This window comes from Hydra vulgaris, chromosome 15, assembly GCF_038396675.1.
Source record: "Hydra vulgaris chromosome 15, alternate assembly HydraT2T_AEP".
Lineage (NCBI taxonomy): Eukaryota > Metazoa > Cnidaria > Hydrozoa > Anthoathecata > Hydridae > Hydra > Hydra vulgaris.
The window spans coordinates 44515627-44537837 of record NC_088934.1 but is presented as its reverse complement, the minus strand read 5'-3'; the positions used below and the strand labels follow the sequence as shown (position 1 = coordinate 44537837).

The 22211-nt window shown below is 27.7% G+C and overlaps 2 protein-coding genes across 2 annotated transcripts; one reads left to right on the top strand and one right to left on the bottom strand.

Annotated features, from left to right (window-relative positions):
- Nucleotides 1-2563: 2563 nt before the first annotated feature.
- LOC136091982 (uncharacterized) lies at nucleotides 2564-3229 on the bottom strand. Its single transcript, XM_065819703.1, has one exon. It carries the CDS (start codon nucleotides 3227-3229, stop codon nucleotides 2564-2566), a length of 666 nt encoding a protein of 221 aa, XP_065675775.1.
- A 14579-nt stretch (nucleotides 3230-17808) lies between these two features.
- Nucleotides 17809-21723, top strand: LOC101241733 (synaptotagmin-9). The gene is made up of 2 exons (XM_065820154.1): nucleotides 17809-18730; nucleotides 21170-21723. Exons 1-2 carry the CDS (start codon nucleotides 18037-18039, stop codon nucleotides 21682-21684), a joined length of 1209 nt encoding a protein of 402 aa, XP_065676226.1. The 5' UTR covers nucleotides 17809-18036; the 3' UTR covers nucleotides 21685-21723.
- Nucleotides 21724-22211: the final 488 nt, after the last annotated feature.

Below are 22211 nucleotides of genomic sequence, written 5' to 3'. Positions count from 1 at the left end.
AACACTAATTATAAAGTAATAAAAACATTATTATAAATTAAAATTAAAAATTTTAAAGCATTTCCATTACTTTAGTATACTTATCCTTTAAGTTCTTAAACTGGAAAGGATAGAGTTTCATCATAACTATCTAAGTCTTATTTTATAATTATTATCAACATTTAAATGGAACTCGTTTTCTGACTCTTTTGCAACTTTTTTTTTTTTAAATTTTCATGTTTTCTCTTTCTTTTTCAGTTTTTTCATTTAACAACTTTTTCTCCATAGACAATTGTTTCTTTCTTAATCTTTCCTTCCTCTACTTTTGACTTTTTATCTGCAGTTACGGCCTACTTAATAACAGGCCTGAAAGACGCGCAACAAAAAAAAACTGTAGGCGGATGTTTGTAAAAACAAAAATGGAGAAAGTTTTTGTGTTTTTTTTTGGTGTTTATATATATATATATATATATATATATATATATATATATATATATATATATATATATATATATATATATATATATCTTTGAAATTCATTTTTTTGTTATACGTTAAAATATGGGTAGAATTCAATAAATACGGCTGCGTATAAACTTTTTTTAAAAAGTATATATATTTTTGAATAATATATAATTATTTCGATATTTCGCTGATCTATCGTGATCAGCGTCATCAGGTATAATAAATAAAATAGTTACAAAGAAATCGTTATAGTAAAAACAAACCGTTAAAAAGATAACACTAAAAAGCCAAAATATAATACAAAAAATTTTTTCTCAAATAACTGACGTCAGCAGATTTTATTTAAAATGGCCCCCAGGTTTTAGTTGTCACGTTATCACCGTCATCCCGATTGAGAACCACATAACCATTTCTTAACTCCTGTCGAACCCTAGTTTTGTTTATTTCGAGTGACTTTCTGATTTTCCGAGTTCGATATTCTGGGGCTACAGATAATGTTTTGGGGTGCAACCAATCAAACTTACCATGGCATGTTTTGGAATGTTCAGTTGCACCCGAACTGGACCATTTTTTTTTTAAGCTGTTTTTCTGGTGTTCAATACATCTCGATATCACCTTCTTTTTAGTTTCACCAATGTATATCGAACCGCATGAACATTTTAGCTGGTATACGCCAGGGTCTGTGTTTAGAGGTAGTTTAGTTTTATTGTTGCAAAAAATATTTTTTAAATTGGGAGTTGATGTGAAAATAACCTTTATGTTTTGTTTTTGAAATTCTTTACGAAGTTTTGGACCATCAATTGGTATCCAGGGTAGTTTTATAAAGAGTTGGGTATCTAATGGTTGACATGTGGTGTTTTTTGAACCGTTTTTTAAATACTCTATAGTAATATTATTTAGAATGTTCTTGTCGTGGCCATTTTTAACAAATATGTCTATTAGAAAATCAATTTCTTTTTGAAGGTGTTTTTGAGAGCAAATTCTTTTTATAAAAATCCTTTGAAAACGCCAATAATAATGTTAGGATTAATGTTCGAGTTAGGTTTAAGCTGAACATTTGCAATAGCTTCTTTTCGATGTATTTGAAATTCATAAGCTCCAGAGCCTGTGTTTGTAACATTATTATCTAGGAAATTGAGTTGTTTGAGGTCGTTTTCAAGTTTCACTGTGTATTTTATAGCAGGATGTTGTTCATTAAGGATGTTCAGGAACATTTGTTGTTTTTTTATTGAAGCGAACCGAACCAAAAACTTAAAAGAGATATGTAGATGATTGTTACAATCATCTACATATCTCTTTTAAGTTTTTGGTTCGGATGTATAAACAATTGCTATGTTAAGGGCCTTTCTTTCTATATTTTGTAAAAACGCTTCCGCCATTACAACCATTAAAGATAAACCTATAGGACCTGAATTAGGTATTACTCGGATATTGTCTTCATATAAAAAATAGCATATACTTAATGAAAGTTCAATTAATTGGTGAATGTCTGCAAGAGTAAGTTTAGTTCGAGTTTTTAAGTCATCAATGTCAGCGTTCAATATATCAATAATAACCGGAATTGCTTCGTCAATGGGTATGGATGGATATAAATTGACTATATCAAATGAAACTTGAACTTCGTTAAGATCTATTATCCGTTGCTTAGCTTCATTTACAAAACTATTAGAATTCATAAGTCTACTTTTATTTTTGTTCAGAGTCGGTTGAATAATTTTAACAAGATAATCAGATGTTCCATAAGGTGGCGATACAATATATTAGTTGTTGATACAACGGGGCGCATTGGGTAATCTTTTTCTGGTTTGTGAGCTTTAATCATTCCGTAAATCCTTGGTGGGTTACAATCTGATGGATACATTTTAAAGTATGTATTTGTCTAGTTTACCTTCTTTTCTTAATTTGTGTAATTGTCTTTGAAATTTAGTAGTCAATGTGAATGTTGGATCATAATCAATAATTTTGCTATTTTTTATTTGTTTTTCTAATTTGAGAGATGCATCTTTTTGGTTTAATAATGCGAAACCTGTGCCTTTATCGAAAGGGTTTATCTTAAAATTAGAATTGTTTTTTAATTTGTTTAAGGAAAGACGTTGTTGCTTGTGAATTTATTAAAATTTTATGAACAGTTTTGTCGTAGAGTTTCTGCCTGTGTTGGTTTTTTAAGTTTTTCAAGTTGTAAAGCGCAAGTTTCGATATTAGTTATAATATCCATATAAGGAATTTTTTTCTGCAGTGGTACAAAATTTGGACCTAAATTGAGTAGCTCAGTTGTTAATTTATCCAGAGTAACATTAGTTAAATTGAGTATAGCAGGTTTAATATCTTGATTGGGAGGATCAAAAGTATTTTTTATAATCGGTGAAATTTGTAATTTATAATATTTTTCTTTCATTTCCGTTTTTTTCTTAATATAATGGTAATTTTTTGATTTGTTGGTTATACTATTAATTAACTCATAATCGTGTAATCTTACTTTTGTCTGAAGAAATATATTTAATTCATTAATTAATTTCTTACTTGAATATAATCTGTGTTTGGCTTCGTTACGAGCATGAATTAGTAGTTTTTTACTGTATTCCTTCATTATGTTTTTTGCTTTTTTAGTATGGATTGGAGTTTTTATTTTAAACGATTTTGGAGTTATGTTATTGGATAAGCATTTTTGAAGAAAAACGAGTTGATTTTTTGAGTTCGCATTTCGTATCTTCAAATCTTGTAACTTTTTGGTATCATCGTAAATCTTTTTGCCGTAAAAAGTAGTAATATAATCTTTGAAAGTCATTTTCTTGTTATACGTTAAAATAAATTTTTTGTATTAAATTTTAACTTTTTAGTGTTATCTTTTTAACGGTTTGTTTTTACTATAACGATTTCTTTGTAACTATTTTATTTATTATACCTGATGACGTTGATCACGATAGATCAGCGAAATATCGAAATAATTATATATTATTCAAAAATATATATATATTTTTAAAAAAAAGTTTATGTTTATATATATATATATATATATATATATATATATATATATATATATATATATATATATATATATATATATATATATATATATATATTCATATATATTAACGAAGAAAAAACAACTTTTTCTATAGTTTTTTTTTTTTTTTTCTTTTATTACAAAATAATAAGTATTTACAATTTTTATTTATAACAACATTAACTTTTATTTATAACAACATTAAGTCCCGCAAGGATCGATTCTTGGTCCACTTCTTTTTCTAATATATATAAATGACTTTTGTAATGCATCTTTAAAAATGAACTCGGTCATGTTTGCAGATGACACAAACTTATTTCTCACCAACAATGATATCAAGAAATTATATGCAGACATGAATATTGAACTGTGTAAAGTAAACAACTGGTTTAAGGCAAACAAACTCTCACTTAACGCTGAGAAAACAAAGTATATACTATTTCACAAAAAAACACAAGAAGAAAATCTTCCTCTCAAGTTGCCTAACCTATCTCTAAATGATAAACTAGTAAATAAGCAATCCAATATAAAATTCTTAGGAATCATTGTTGATGAAAAATTATCCTGGCTTCCACATATAATATATATCCAGTCAAAAATCACCAAAATAATAGGTTTGATGTATCGAGTTCGCTCCTACGTCAATAAAAATAGTCTTAAATTAATCTACTTTGGGCTAATTCATAGCTTCATCAGCTATGCAAACATTTCATGGGCAAGTACTCAAGCGGCAAAGATTAAAAAAATTTATAGTCTACAAAAACATGCCTGCAGAATCATTTACTCAAAAAATAGGCGTGAACACGCTAAGCCCTTAATGAAAGATATGAAAATGATGAATGTGTTTGAAATTAATATCTACCAGCATTTAATTTTCATGTATCGTTATAATCACAATATCTCTCCTATAAGCTTTAATAACAAGTTTAAAATAAATAAAAATGATAGCTATAATCTTAGAGCGAATATGTCCAACACATATAAACTGCCTCGGATAATAAACAAATATTCAGAGTACAGCATTCTATATCGAGGTCCAAAAGTATGGAATACTTTTCAAAAAGGATTCAAAGGCACGGTAAATTCGTTAAGTTCCTTCAAGTTTTTAACAAAAAAAGAAATTTTTAAAATATAAGAAATGTTTTTGGTTAATCATACTTTGAATAATTTCTCATAAATCTGTTTTTGTTTTATTTCTACTTTTGTTGGTTGCTTATCAATTTTATTAGCGAATTACGCGTTTTATTACGATATTTTATTGAAATTTTATTACGCATTAACATATTACGATATTTTTTTGAAATCTTGTTATAGGGGCTCTATGAAAAGATTGCGATAACGTACTGTCATCCTCATCTTCTTTGAGCCCCTATCTGTTTTACTTATTTTATTTATTGAAATTTTATATTACGAAGTTGTAAAATCTTATATTATATTAAAACAGAGAAAAAAAAAAAAAAAAAAAAAAAAAAAAAAAAAAAAAAAAAAAAAACAACATTAACTCAGGTTTTTTAAACTTTTATAATATATAGATTTTACAAGTGTTTTTAAATTGTACATTTTCTATTTTGTATTTACTTTATAATATATGTTTTTTTATTTTTTTTATTTTTTATTTTTTTGTGTTTTTTTATTTTATATTTTTTTGTGTTTTTTAATTTTATATTTTTATGTATTTTTTATTTTTTATTTTTTTATTTTTTTGCCGTTGTGCGGAAAGAAATCGAGAGTTTAGATAAGGTTAAAAAAAGGAGAGATTCTAAAGTAGGTTGAAAGAAGATTCAAAAGGTAAAAAAGAATTAGATCAAAAGAAATTAAAAGAATTACAGTACTTTTACACAAACATTACGTGACAAACACTATAGATAAACACTTATGTGCTAAAATTATATTTCATAAAGAAAGGGCAGGCAGTGATTTGCTAATCATATATAATAATAATTTTGTTGAATAACATAGGAAAAATTGCAAGAGGGAAGGAAATCTTTACTAAACATACAAGGAGCCGTAGTTTTATTTTAGCTCATATGTTTAGTTTCAGATTTCCATTCTCTACTTGTCAGAAAACATTTTTTATACAAAAATACTGACAGAAAATGTCCGCGGTGTTTCTACGGACATGATAATTATATTTTAAGGTAATAATACTCCTGATGTTCCTGATTATTACCCTGATCACTGCCATTGGGTCAATTTTTTTGTTGCTGAACATGTGGTGGCATCTACTGTTCCATATTGCACTCATGATGGTTTGAGTGAGTGTCAACAGCAGCTGCGAAGTGGGGTTTTTCTCCGATAAATTCGCCGTTTCAATCGAGAAAATCGAATTTATCGGAGAAAAATTGTTTCGGGATGTCAAGGAGTTATATACGTGTTTAAAATGCTCCCAAATTTCAACAGAAGGAGGACAGTAGGCAAAGATATGGATGTTGACCTCGATTTTACATTTGTTATTTTTGACGATCTGTTGCCTTGTGCTTTTGGCTAGCAAGGCCGCAGACGGTAAACTGTTGTGTAAAAAACGAAAGACGATGTTTTGAGTCGGTCCGCATGCGTGGGAGGTGAAGTTTTTTTTCCAAATTTGGGTCCACGGCATCGTTGTTTTTGTTGAACTGTTCCAGAAAAGTTCTGCTGGCACGACTGTCTTTTTGTTTTTTGCCACTTCTAAGTAAAAATTTTTTGTTGTTTTTAGGGGATGTCAAAAAGGGACCCGTTTTTGCCTAATATTTATATTTTTGTTTTGTAGTACTGAGACGTTTTGTTGTCCCAGTGTTTTGGAAAATTGTTCTTCTTTAAAAAGTTCCAGCTTTGGTTTTGGTTCGTAAATTTTATGAGTGAACTCGGTAACGAATACTTTGAAAAGTAGTAATAATCGTGAGCTTTGTCCTTTTCACATTCTTTCAGTTGAAAGAGTGTTTTGAGGCAAAGTGCAAGACTTTGCTCCTTCGGTTATAAAATTCCGAGACCCCCGCTTTTGACGGGTAAGAAAAGTGTCTCTCTCTTGACCGGATTGAAATTGGTCTTTTGCCACAGGTTTTCGAAAATGGCTTTATGCAGACGTTCTATTACCCATTCGGAACGGGCAGCACGTTTGCCAGAAACCACACTTTTGACATTGTTAACGTATTTGTCAACGTAGTCTTTCCCCTAAGTGACAAAGTGCGTAGTCCCAGAAACTTAAGTTTTTTCTCTATTTTTTTTAGAGTTACTAACCAGTTGAAATTGGTAGTATCGCTCAGTCTGGTGTAAAAAGTAACACCCAATATTTTGAAACCAGTGTTGTTGTTCCACTCTATGTCGTCCAATTCCGGGTACATTTTAGGATCAAAACCCCCAAGGGCGAGACCCTTGGTTTTTGAGGCGTTGATCGCTGAACCACTTGCTTTTTCAAACAGTTTTATTTTTTCGGAAAAAAAAGCGGACTGATTTTACGTCCCTGGCAAAAAAGTTCGAATCATCTGCGTACTGCTGTATTTTGAGTGGTTTAGGTGTACCTGGTAACGGGAAACCCTCGATTTTGTTGTCCGCTCTGATCACCAAAGCGAGAGCTTCGGCGACAAAAACGTACAGCAAGAGAGAGAGGGGGTCGCCCTGTCTAACTCCTCTTTCCGTTGGAAAGGAGGCTGACAAGAAACCGCAATTCAGAACAGATGCCGAAACTTCTGAATATAATGTGTTAACAAAAGATACAAAATTTTCTCCAAGATTGAATTTTCGGAGAATCTGAAGCAGAAACGCACGATCGACTTTATCAAACGCCTTTCCTTGATCTATTGACAAAATGATACTAGGTAGATTTTTAAATTGCGCGTAATCTATAAGATCACGAGCTAAATGTAAATTTGAGAATATTGTTCTACCTGGGATTCCGCAAGTTTGATTTGGTTCTATAATTTTCCCCATTACTTTTGCAAGAAATCTATTCTATGGTACTTTAAGTTTCATGCCTATACGGCAATCATCAGCCATTGAATACAAATTTAAAAACAAACAAAAAACCGCTAAAATTACAAAATACTGTGTAGTGGGATCTTAACGTCGCTAAGACATACTTAATGGCAACGAAAAAACAAAATATTAGCTAATCACCGGTGTCAAAAAAAGATAAGAGGAATTTAAAAATGCTTTCAAAATTCAGACACAAGAATAAATTTCTCTTATCTTTTTTTGACACCGGTGATTAGCTAATTTTTTTTTTTTTCGTTGCTATCAAGTATGTCTTAGCGACGTTAAGATCCCACTACACAGTATTTTGTAATTTTAGCGGTTTTTTGTTTGTTTTTGAATTTGTATTTAATGGCTGATGATTACCGGAATTTTACGTAGGGGAGAAATACTCCCGACGTAAATATTAGCCCGTAAATTGACCTGCATAAAGTTTGTCGCATGTTTTAGTCGTGAAAATTTAGGTAAGAACATGTTTCCATAGCGTGAAGTTTAGGTCCCGTAAACTGTCCCGCAATTGTCCCGCAGACTGTCCTGTACTGAGTTAACATAATTAATTTTATCATTTATATTTTAATTTATGATATAATTAATATTTTATAAAATATTAATTATATATAATATAGACTATATACATATTTTTTTATTTTTTTATTTTTTTATTTTAGGTGCCCCAAGAAGTCCTAACGGACTTGTCACAGAGCACCGCGGAAGTGCATTTAACCAGAAAGTTTACGCCTCCTTCCTTACCGTGACGCGAAAATATGTCCAAGGCTCGTTTCGAACCTGGAACTCTTGCTTATAAAGCAAGCGCTCTAACCACTGCGCCACGGCCGCACATATTGTATATGTATATGAAATATACTGTTATAGTATATGAAATATAGTATAAAAATATACTATATTATAGTGTATGAAAATTTGTAAAATTTAAAAGTTTTTCTCGTTATAACTAAGTAAAAAATTGAAAAAGCAAATGAAGTGCGTTTGAACAGCATCTTGAAAAAACTCCACCATTAAAACCTAGCTCTAATTTAAATTTAATAAGACATCTTAAATTATGTATTTGATAAATAAATCGCGCATAATTAACATTCACAAAAGTAATTTAACAATGTTTTTTGCATATTCAATATTTAATTATTCTGCAAAATATAAACATTACGTCACCTAACCTCACGCTATGGAAATATGTTTCAACCCTAGTAGTGAAGTAGAGAAAGTCGAAAAAAATAATGACAATTCAAAATTTACACAAAATATCAGTTAAGTAAAAGAAGACAAAAATTCGGAAAGCGATTATGAAAGGGAAGAATTTCTTTATGATTATTTGTCTCAAAGTGACAATGATACTGTGTTTTTCTCAGAAGAAATAAAAAAAAACGATGTTTCTTTTAATCATAGACTGGCGAGATGGCAGTAGAGCACTACTGTTCACGTGAATAAGTAAACGAGCTGTTAGCTATACTGATAGCAGAAGCCTTATGCTATCTGCAGAAACAGCTTTTTGTATACCAGTCTCAAGACCAAAATAACAGTATTGACCACCACACTTGCTTTCGACAGTAACTGATATTGGAGCTTGAAGCAAATTTCTTTTATTTTTTAGAGAGGATAAGAAAAAAGGAAACAAAGTACCAAAATTAGATAACGTTGATAAGTTCTCAAATTTTTGTTTAATTGTATTAGGTTTGTAAAAATGTTCAACAAAAGTTGTTTTGTGAAACTATTTTAAATTATAGAGTTTCAAAAGAGAGTGTTATATTTTCTTACTGATAAAAGAAATCCCAAAACACAGTGACAAAGCCTGATTATAATAGTGAATTTATAAGGAAAATAAGTTTTATTTTCTCAGTTGCTAAACTTGTTGAAGTGGACAAGATATAAGATGACGAAAAAAATACAATCATCAAAAGTGAGTTTTAATAAGTATTTTATTTAATAGTTATATCATTTAGTTTCATAACTTTTTTTAATTTTATTTCTACAGCTTTATGTCAAAACTTATAAAAACTTATAACTGTATATATTAGAACAATGGCTTCTTATTTGGTAGTATAATTTCAATGGTTTAAGGGCAATTAATGTTAAATGTCTACAGTTTCATTTTCATTAATATGATTATAATACATTATGAGCGAGGTTAGGCAATTTTTACAACCAGATGCTATTCCTGGTGTTAACTTGTTATTCAGATCAGGACTGATTATTTTTTTCTTGTTTTACTAACAGAAGTTTACCAGACTAAATGATGCTATGTTTTACTAACAGAAGTTCACCAGACTATATGATGCCATGATGCTATGAACTTTAATTGGTGGCATTTTGTCTGACTTCTTAAAATACGCTCCATTTCGAAAAGGTGGCAGAAAAGAAAGGAAATTAGATTGATTGTTATAAATATTTATAACAATCAATCTAATTTCCTTTAATAATAATTTATATATATTTCAATGAAGAAATATTTTCTTGTTGTCTACTAATATTTTGTTTTCAGTGTTAATTCAACATTACCAAAAAAAAATTTCAGTTATGAAAAAACGTAGGATTGAGTTGATGTTTTAAGCAAAATAAGAAAAGCTTAACTGGTATAATATTTTTATTTTTAATAAAAACAAAAATACTAATGATGTGGTATTAAAAATTGGTATTAATAATAATGTTTATTAGATAAGAAGATGTGTAAAAAATAAGTTACAAGTTATTATTTGGTCTTTAAAATTGTTTGAATGATAATTTTTTATTTATTGAAATATTTTCTTTTTTTAATTTTTGTTGCTTTATAATTTCAATCAAACTAAGTTATTGTTGTGTGATATTTTATAATAAAATTTATACTATAATTTGTTTTAGTAATGAATATATATATTCATTACTAAAACATAATTAACTACATAAGAGTAATAAGGAATAGTTCAATATTCCGTATTACTCTTATGTAGTTAATTATGTTTTAGCAACCTGGGATTCTTTCATTATTTTCCTTTGATGCCTTGAGTTATTTAAACATAATATGTTCAGAACTATGCAGATTAATATAATAATAAATATATTTATAAAAATGAATTTAAAAAATAATAAATTTATAAAATAAAGAAAATCTTATCTTTGCTAATAATGTCTACTAATATTATTGTTTAGCAAGTATCATGGTTATAAAATGTCAAGATTTAGCTAGTTTAACTAGGCCTGTTAGTACACTTATATTATGGTTTCTTTATTTTTTTATTAGTTCATATAATATTTTCAAAATCAAGTATGTGGAAAGGAGCTGTTTGGAATGAAGATTTACAAGGAGAAGGTGTAATTCCATCTAATTGGATTTGTAATAAAACTGTTTATTGGCCTCTAGGTACCAAAGCATTGACTGCACAAAAATGCTAAGAAGAATTGGCTTAAGTTTCCACAAATCAAAACTAAATTCTCTTCAGGTATTATATCTAATATTACAATTATTATTTTTTAAATAATTTTGTTAGGAAGAGTTATTTTGTTGATACAAAATGTATAACTATTAATACAACTGTTCATACAACAGTTTCAATTACATAGAAAGCAAACAAGATTGTGAAAAATTTGAATTTACAACTACAAAAGAAAAATGTTATAATGAGAATGTCTATTTACGAAAAAGAAAATGTAAACAAAGAGAATTTCCCAAGTATGTATAAGTTTTATGTGCTTTGATTTTATAAATTTCAATTTTTACACCTAAAAATAAAAATGTTTTTGTAATTTATACCATAAATTAGTAATTATATTTTACAGGTTCAGTTATCAAAGATTTAGATAAAGTGTCAATGCACCTGACCTCCAGTTGTTCATTGATCAAATCTATAGGTAAATATATATATATATATATATATATATATATATATATATAGAACTCTTATATGTTATCTGAAAGTTTTTGACATATTTTGTTGACAAAAAGTAAAAATTAAAATGCAAGACCGGAATTTTTTTTTTTATTAATTGATAGACTGCCTGCCCCAACCAAACCCTCAGTAGATGTAGCAGCACTCCATTGTGAGTCAGGCTATTTGTCAGTCGATATAGCAGCACTCCCTTGTGAGTCAGGCTATAAGATAGTCGATGTAGCAACACTCCGCGCATAATTTACAGTAAAAAAATAAAAATAAAAACATTGTTTATATTGTTAAAAACATTCAGAATATTCTAAAAACATTCAGAATGTTTCTAAAAACACTCTGGTCAATTAAATTTTTTGTGGCTTTTTTTAAAAAACGATTAATTTGTAATTAAATTAATGGTTTTGACTTTCGTCCAACATGCAAATGTTAGACGAAAGTTAAAAGTAATTAAAAGTGACGTATGTGTTGGTGTAAGAATCACTTTTTTCTTTCCGTGCTTCCCAAATGCAACAAACTATAGAATTATATATATATATATATATATATATATATATATATATATATATATATATTTTATATATATATATATATATATATATATATATATATATATATATATATATATAAAAGTAAGTTTAATTTTGTTGTGAGCATAGATTCAGCAAGAGTGCTCGATGAATGATATGAGAGCTATATAATTGATTTTTTGATGAGATTAAATAAAAATAAAAAATATATGTATTTTTGTACCTGATAATTGCTGAACGCATGAAACTTTTAGTAGTAAAAATCATGTCGTTATTTTTATTTAATCTCGTCAAAAAATCAAATATATATATATATATATATATATATATATATATATATATATATATATATATATATATATAAACAACTTTAAAATGTATTCTACAAAATATAGTGCTCAATGTTCTTAAAAGAACAGAGCAATTATGTATTAGTAGAAAATCACTTAACAAAAATTTTTTTTTCATTTTTCATCGTGTTTCATCAAAAAGACTCATCAGAAATGCTTTTACACTGTGTTTTATCAATAGAAAATCATCATTTCTGATGAGTCTTTATTGATGAAACTCAGTGTAAAATTAAAAAAAAGTTTTGTTAAGTGATTTTCTACTAATATATATATATTTATATATATATATATATATATATATATATATATATATATATATATATATATATATATATATATATATATATATATATATATATATATATATATATATATATATATATATATATATATATAAAGATGCTTTAGCAAATGCATGCTAAATTACATGAAAAATTACATTATTGACCTCTGTTCAAGCCCCATAAGTGTAAAAACATGGGCGTTAAACCTAAACTAAAACACAAAAAATCCTCTGTATTCTGTAATCCTATTTTTTTTATGAAAATTTTATGTGGCCATCCCGATAATTACTTTTCAATGTTAGAAAAATTTAATATTTTGATTATTAATTTATTTTGAAAAAAGGTTGTTTCATTTAAATTAAATATTTGAAAAAGTTATTAATAATCATCTACAGCAGGGCCTACCTGAACGGGAGGTGTAGGGGTATCCCATCACCCCCAAAGCTGTCATATAAGCATTTAAGTTAACACATTTAGCAAGTTTTGAACTATAGTTGGCTAATTGCAAATATCAAGGACCTTTTTTTTGTGTGTGTGTCTCTAGTTGGCAAAAAATACATACAATCCCCCCCCCCTTCCCCATGAGAGACCACTTCGTGACAGCCCTGTCTAACAGTTAAATTACCTTTTAAAAATTCAGAGTTTTTTCGAACAAATTTTAAGGCCTCCACGGATATGAAGGGCAAAGGTGGAAAAATATATTTAGAAACACCAAATTATATGGCTTTGTTAATGGAATACCTTTATAAGTTGTAACACCTTTCCATTCATTATATTTTTTTCAAGTTTGCCTTTTTTGATTTTTTTAAATATATTTTTTTCTTATTTACAGCTTCTTCTATTGTATTCAATTGAGTAAAAGAAACCTCGGTTAATGGAATATTGTTTGATTTTCTAAAATACGCCTTATTTCAAAAAGGTGATTAAAAAGAGAAGAAATTTGTGTAGATTTTATTTAATTATATGTAGATTATATTCAATTATTTGCAGATCTTATTCAATTATATGTAAATATATGTAATATTTAAATATATTTTTCAATAAAACAACTTTTATCTTTTATCTTGCTTTAATAATACTATTTTAACTAAACTAAACTGAAAAAGTTCTAAATAGTCTAAGTATAGACTATAAGTAGATTTAATATCCATAATATACCTTAATAATGTAATAGAGAAGTGCAACAGCACTATTAGACATACTACGTTTTGATGGTGATCTCAGTTTTTATCAACGGTTTCTGTGATTACAAAACGTTTTTTAACAGCCAGTTTGACGTTGATAAATCAACGTTAAAAAAACTGTCATTCTTAACGTTGTTTCAACGTAAATTCAACGTTATTGTAACGTTTTTTTGCGTCGAATCAACGTTGATATAACGTTTGAACCTAACGTTGATTTAACGTTGATAAATCAACGATGAAAAAAACTTTCATTCTAAACGTTAAATCAACGTAAATTCAACCTTAGGTTTCAACGTAAGTTCAACGTTATTTGCCGGCTGGGTAACCTTTTTTAGAGATTGGTATTTTCAGACTATTTTCTTTTTTTTTTTGCTATCTCAAACTATTTTCGCGTTACGGTAAGGAAGGAGGCGTGAACTTCCCGGTTAAATGCACTTCCGCGGTGCTCTGTGACAAGATAGTTTGAAAATAGCAAAAGCTATTTTCAAACTATCAGGAAAAGATTCTGGAATAATAGATGCCTTAAAAACTTTATAAAAGAATCTTAAATCACATCAAAGGACTCAATTATAATATTCCCATTTATAACATCGGGCCCAGTTTCTTTATTTCTTTAAAAAAAAAAAAAAAGAATATTAAATGATTTAAAAGTTAAAAACAATGTAACAATTTAACATTACGTTAAATTGTTACATTGTTCATCAACAACTTTTAAATCATTTAATATTCTTAAAAGTTGTTGATGAATAATGCAACAATTTAACGTAAAAATTTTGTACATATTTTGATTTTTCTATATATATATATATATATATATATATATATATATATATATATATATATATATATATATATATATATATATATATATATATATATATATATATATATATATATATATATATATATATATATATATATATATATATATATATATATACGACAATGTAAAGCGGTATTTGATGATAAGACCTTTGGTCTTCTGCAAGTTTTCCGCGTTCTTCTTACAGTTCGTATTACAGAAGTTTGTTTATTATTTCTATGTATATTCAATCTTAACGAATCTTTATTATGTAATCACGAAAATGTATACTATGGAACAAAAATAAATTAAAATAACAAAAAAAAAAAATTAAGTTCCTTGCCGAAAAAACATTCTTTAAGAAAGAAACAAACCTATAGCTAAACGGGGAAGCAAAAGGTAAGGTTCAACCAAGTAGTAAAGACTGTCTAAAACTTTGATATTAATACTTGGTATGATAAAAATTTTTTGGTATTCAAAAAAACGATTACTTTATGTAGATCATGATTTTTATTGTCATTACTACTTGATAGTTGAAACAGTTGTTAAAAATTATCCAGTCAACTTTTAAAAAAGTAATCCATTTTGAATACAACTTACAAAGGTTACAAACTACATTTCAAAATTTTCCTTTTTCAACGCAATGGCGCCATTTTGACTTGCCGCTAGAATAATTATACAACAAACACTCTATTACGATTTTGAACAATCTTCGGTTTCGTTCTCCCTACGTTTTATTATACCACCGATAATAAGATATAATGTAATAAATAAAATATTTTTTGTAATTGTATAATAAAATTTAAGTAAATAAGAAAAACGTTTTTTAAATATCTAAAGAAAATGAAAAAAAAGCAGTCGACAAACCGCAAACCTTCGTCGTAAAAAAAAAATTCTTTAAATAACTAGCGACAGTTATTGCAAAGGCATAAAGTCGTTAGACAATTATTGACTTTGTCTCAAAAACCACCTCTGTCAAAAATGCCATAATATGAGTCTTCATTTAAAGTTCACTCTTTCTAATTTAAAATAAAAAAATTTTAAATAAAGAATATTTTGCCATTTTGCCATTTTTGATCTAATCTGTGCAACACAATTATTAAGATTTATAAATTAAAAAAAACATTTTCAGTACATATTTATAAGACTTGTGTTCTATCAATTTCAAAATTATTTATATTTATTACATTACTGCAATGAAACAAAAGTAAAAAAGAATGTTCATATCAATAACAATTAATAACATATCCGCAACAACTAAAAAATTATCTCATACTTGTTTATAGATTTTGCTTGTGTCAAATAGTTAAACCTACAAAAAATCTCGATCTACTAAGTTGTTCTACAAAATGAACATCTACTAAAATGTGGAATTAATTTCCAGATAACCTACTGAAGCCTAAAGTGTTTTCTACCGGTTATAGTCTTTTTTATTTTCAACTTTTTTTTTTTTTTGCAGTTATTTTAGGTGCTCCCAGAAGTCCTTACGGTCTTATCACAGAACACCGCGGGAGAGCATTTAATAGGAAGTTCACGCCACCTTCCGTACCAATGTCGCTTGTTGGGCTAGAGCTGGCGTCGAACCTCGGATCTCTGGGTTCTGAGCCAGAACTCTAACCACTGCGCCACGGCTGCTAAATGATTTATGATGTTATCGTTTTCGACCGATTTATTTTTCGACCAATTTTATAGATTTTCATTTTCAACCGAATTGAGATTAATTTTCAACCGATAATCTGGTCTGTATTTTTAACGTTTTTTTTTTTAAACTACGATTTTTTTTAATAAACTAACAATTAAAAAGTTTTCAAAGCATTCATCGAACCTTATACCTCCCCATTCTAAAGACAGCGCTTCAACCACTGCGTCAAGGCTGATCAAATTTGACTCGTTTCAAATCAGTTGGTTGAAAATCCATTTCAGTAGATTGAAAATCCAGTAGGTCAAAAATACAGTAAGTCAACGATTTAACTGATTGGAAAATTAGTAGTACATGTTTTAATTAGGTGTAAATATAAAAATTGCAATTCAAAATTAGGTCAAGTTATAGACCACCATTTTGCTTACTTATCAGAGCTGACAACAACGGGGGGCCGGGGAGGCACGTGCCGCCCCCCCCCCCCCTACTTATTTTCTAAAGGACCTTTTTTTTTTTTTCAAAGAAAATTTTAGATATAGAGAACTTTTTAAAAAAATTGACGATTGTGCCCCTCCACTCCGAAACCCGTTGTGTCGGCCCCGTCCACATCACATCGCGCAACCGCAAACCCCATGAGCACATCGGGCTTCAGCTTGGGTGTATGAGTATGGGCGTCAGTATGTCGGTAATTATTTTTTTGAATAATTTTAAATTAGTTTTTAAAGATTAAATAATGTTGTAGCGAATATCATGATGTTAGAATAATAAATTATAAGTGAGAATTGTAAGGTTAAAAATTAAACACCTTGGATTTAACTAAAACAAATCTCTAATTAAAATAGAATCGTTGTTTCAGTAGTCTTTCGTATCAAAAAATATAACCTTTTTAAAACTTTATCTATCTAGCGCCCCTCCTAAAATTAAAGTAAAAAACATTTAAGTACACTCTATTTGCGGGTTTGCTCGAAGAAGTTAAAAGATTTTAACAAAATACAAAGTACTGCAATATGATTAAAATCATTTTATTTTGATAGAGTAGTTTTATAATCTTTCTATGTCAGTTTTGAACTTCAAAACTTTAAAGGCTTTTTAAAAACTTCGAAACAAGATATTGGCCACGTTGAGGTGTGTAGTGTAAAAAATTATTAAAACTAAGATTTTTACAATATTCTCCGATATAAAATGGAGATGTTGATCATTCAAAGAATTACAAAAAAAGAAAAAAATAGTTTTAATGATTTTTTTTTTTTTAATTTTGATTGACATAAACATGAAAGTGTAAGTTTTTATGAAGTTTATTAAGACGTTTTGTACTTCTTGATTCTTGATTTACGTTTTGATTCTTCAATTTAAGTTTATTTGCGCAAAGCTCTCAATAAAAAATTTAATTAATGATTTGGTGATATAACGTCGGTTTTAAAATGTTTTTCGAGTTTTATGAAATTTTTTTTACCCCTCATTATAATATAAAACGAAAGTATTAAATATTTGTTACCCTCCGTTATCATCTTTGAAAATTTTATTATTTGATGCAATAGCTACAACAACAAGGAAAAATTTAATTCAATATTACTTTTACAGCAAATTAAATATTAAAAAATATTAGGTTTCAGAGGTGTTAATATAAACAAAAATTAAGAAGTAGTAATTGTTTATTTGCTATGCAGTCCTTTTGAATAAGTAAATTTCGGTTTATTGACAGTTTAACAGTTGACAAGTTACGCGTGTTTTAAGTGTCAGCTTAAATAATATTTAAATTCAGAATCGCATGTGAATAATAAAAAAACATAATTTTTTTATAACGTACCAGCATTTTCATTGTATATTCAACGTGACCAATCTTGGTCCAATTTTGAGTTTTTTTTAAATAATTTGTTTTTGTAATTGATGTTGTTTCACTTGCCTGAAATATTCAATTTGCAATTATTTTTAATACGTCAAAATGTGAATGACTTGAAATAGTTATAAAAACACGAGTAAGAATGTCATTGACGTTGATGTGGCTTCTTGTTGCTGGTTCTCTTTTCTTAGCTTTGGATTTTCTTATTTTTGTTGCGTACATAATTTGGAGACAGAAAAAGCGAAAGGATAAAGAAATTAAAACTAAAGACGAAGTTGAGAACTTAATAGATATAAACCCAAATGAAATGACAAAGAAAAACATGTGGATAAATATGTCAGATTCTGATGGCTTTCTTATTCCTTGCAAAACAATAGAAATAAACGGAGACAAAAGAAGGCTTCGGCCCAAGAAAATTCCATTTACTAAAGAAAAGGAAGATGGTTACCTTGATGCAACCCAATATGATTATAGGACAAGAAAACGTCAGAATGGAATACCAATGGTTTCGTTTGAACTTTTTTACCGTATTGGTGAACTAAAAGTTATTATAAGAAAAGGAAAACAGCTGACTGGGGATCGATTCTCAATAAGTGTTATGCTATCTAATTCTACTTTGAGTTATAACACAAGCTATGTCAACGGACCTGACCCAGTTTTTAATGAAACTTTCCGTTTTCCATTACAAATAGAAGACATATCAGCAGACCCTCCAGTTCAATTAAAACTAAATATTTGGTCACTTGAAAAGTTGTCAGAAGAAAAAAAACCTTTTGGTTTAGTTAAAGCTTCTGTTGAAGAAATACTTATTAAATACGGTTTAATGCCCGCTCAAGGTAACGTAGAATTTTAAATAAATGTGTGCATGTGTGTGTCTGTGTGTGTGTGTGTGCGTGCGTGTGTGTGTGTTTATATATATATATATGTATATATATATATATATATATATATATATATATATATATATATATATATATATATATATATATATATATATATATATATATATATATATATATATATATATATATATATATATATATATATATATATATATATATATAGACCGGGGCTAGTTGGCTCGGTTTTTACTCTCTGAGCTCTGTAGCCCTAACAGTACATTTTTTTAAAATATTAAAGTGTAGTGTTAAAGAGTATGGATTAGGGTATCTTATAAAATTTGCATTCATTTACAAAAAAAAATTCTTAGGGCCTTTCCGGACCCTCAAAAAAAAAAAAAAATTTGCGCCAACTTACCCCGCCACTGGGTAAGTTGGCGCAAACTATAAAAATGATTATTAATGTACTATTAAGTGCAAAATTAATAGAAATTTTTTTAAAATTAATTTTTGCAACAATTTTATCCCAAAATTTAATATTACTTTTAGCTGGTACCAAATATTAGTCCGTATTAAAGCCAAACAGTAGCCCACCTTTTATCTGTGGAAAAAAAAACTAAAAAAATTTTTTTTTTAATTTTTTTGTAAGAATAAATATTTTCAATATTGTTAAAAATTAAAAAAAAAAAAAATTAATTTTATAAAAATAAATATGTTTTTCCATAGTAAATGCTATGAGCCAACTTACCCCGTAAAAAATTTGTCAACTTACCCCAAAGCTTTTTTTTAATAAATAGTCTATAGATCCTGAAAAACGGCAGCTTTGAAAAAAAAGTCTGACTGGATATAGTATATATATATATAAAAATGTGTATTATATATATATATATATATATATATATATATATATATATATATATATATATATATATATATATATATATATATATATATATATATATATATATAGCTACCCTGTGTGTGAAAAAGCTAATTCTTATAGTAGAATCTGTGAGTTGTTTTTGCATTTTCTGTGTAAGACCTCTTGTTTTTGCATATTTAATTATTCTAGGAGGATGATTCTATTGAACTTTGTCCATATTTTTACTTATTTTATAATATTGAATCGTATCACCTTTGCTCTTCTTGTTTTTAAAGTAGTCAAGTTAAATCTATTCAGTCTATCTTCATAGCAAACACTCTTTAAGCTTGTTATTCGTGTAGCCCTGCGTTGTGTTTTTTCAAGTTTACTCTAAGTTTAGACGAATCAACGACGTGTACAATAACTTCATTGAAATTATTGTACACGTCATTCTTTATCATAACACCAAAATCTCTCTCTGACATTGACTGAATTTAAAAAAAATTAATTTAAAAAAACAAATCTTAATTTAAAAAAACAATTTTCAAATTAAGTTCTATATGAAGTTCTTGAGATATTAATCGTTTCTTTCAACTGGGGAAATTGAATTACTATGGCAACGGTTTTTTTTATAAAAATTGCAGTTTTTTGCAACAATTTTATTATCCTATAAACAATTAAACAATAGATAAATCATGCGAAATAAAGCGAAAATAGATCTGCAAAGTTCGAAATTCAAAACCAGTTCGCTAATTGACGTAACTCAGTTTTTCTTGTTAATTGTTTTGAAAATGATCCTATATTATATTAGATATTATTAGATCAATTTATCTTTAGGGTCGTTCATAAACTACGTCACGCAATTTCTGACCGTTTTTGACCTCCCCCCCCTTCTCCGTCACAAAATCGTAACACTTAAGTAGCAAACTTTGTTTGAGTTGTCACAAAACCACCAACCCCCTCCCCCTTTATAGCGCGAAGTATTTTATGGACGACCCCTTTACTTAAAAAAGGTTGAGAAGATTGAGACTCTACATCAAAATTAAACTGTAGGTTTTACAACTATACGACAATACTGTTGATATTGAAAAAATGAGTTTTTAATAATTTAATTTTTCTATATTATTCTACGATGACATATTATTCCTTCTACGTTTTTATCGAGCACTTTCTCAGGAAGTACTCGATAAAAACGTTTAAAAGTTGAAGACCACACGGGAAAAAAACGGCACAGTCACATTTAAAATGCTTTGAGAAAGTTTTTATTGATTATACTTTTGATTAGAATATTATTATAGTCTTTATATAAAGCAAAAAAAATTTCAATAATTTTTACTTAAAACCTTTTTTTGCGTTATAAAAAGACTTAAATAAATGATTATGATATATACTTTCTTAAAACTTTTTAAATGTGACAATGCCGTTTATTCCCGTGGGGTCTGCGGTAATACTGATTAGTTTTTGACAGTTATTAAAATTTTTTTTTATCATTATTAGTTAATAAATAATTACGATATCTTTTTAAAAAAGTTTGAACTGTTTATATGCCTGTATATGGGGATAATTATTTACAGGTAAAGGAATAGTATGGGAAAATATTGAACGATGTACCACACTTATTGAGAATCAACAAGGTAATTTATCTACTGAAGTGTTTATTCATTTGGGTTATTTGTCAGCAGCGCGACGTATAGTTGTTTTGTTGAGTGAAGTAAAGAATCTGATTTTAAAACCAAACGATAAATTAATAGTTGGCGTTATCTCTTTGATTTATCGAGACAGCGAAAAAAAAACTTTTACAAGTACTGGTATAAAAGCTGAAAGTAATATAAAATTTAGAGAAGAATTTGTTTTTCATCTATCTGAGTTTCCTAACCTTGGAATCGATGGATTAGCAATCTGTATTGAGCTTCAAGCAATTCAAAAAAAACTTTTATTAAAACCACGCATCCTTGGCAGCGTGACTGTTGGAAATTCGGAAAAAGCAGAAAGGACTGGAAGAGAACATTGGGCTAGAATGTTAACATCTGGGTCATCGGTTTCGAAATGGCATACAATTCAAGAGCCTTATGTATTAGTAAATAATTAATGTAAAAAAATTAAAAAATATTTATTATTCAAAAAATAATTTTAAATTATTTTTTTTTTAATATAATTTTTAAGAATTTAAAAATTATATTAAATCAGATGGATATGTAATATATAATATATAATAATAAAACGCGCGATTTTTTTTTTAACTCTTTGAAATTTCTTTTACCTTTAAAAAAAAAAAATCAATTTTAAGTATTAGTTAGAATATATTGATGAGAACGATTTTATAACGAGAGCTTTTAATAATCAATCAATACCATATGAAGAGTACACGGGAATTAACGGCAGTCACATTTAAAAAGATTTAAGAAAGTATATATTAATCACTTATAAAAGTTTTCATATAAAGCATTGAAGTAAGTTAGAAAAAATTATTTCTCGTATAATTTATCTGAAGTTTACATTTTTAATAAAATATCTGTAACTTTTATTAAAAAATTTTTATTCCTAACTTTATACAAAGACTTTTATAAATGATTCATGAATACTTTCTTAAAACTTTTTAAATGCGACTATGCCGTT

Bases quoted from the DNA above. Each gene is read 5' to 3' on its own strand.
- LOC136091982 (XM_065819703.1), bottom strand. From the start codon at position 3,229: ATGACTTTCAAAGATTATATTACTACTTTTTACGGCAAAAAGATTTAC.
- LOC101241733 (XM_065820154.1), top strand. From the start codon at position 18,037: ATGTCATTGACGTTGATGTGGCTTCTTGTTGCTGGTTCTCTTTTCTTA. The intron at 18,731-21,169 runs GTAACGTAGAAT...AATTATTTACAG, and splicing joins CGGTTTAATGCCCGCTCAAG to GTAAAGGAATAGTATGGGAA.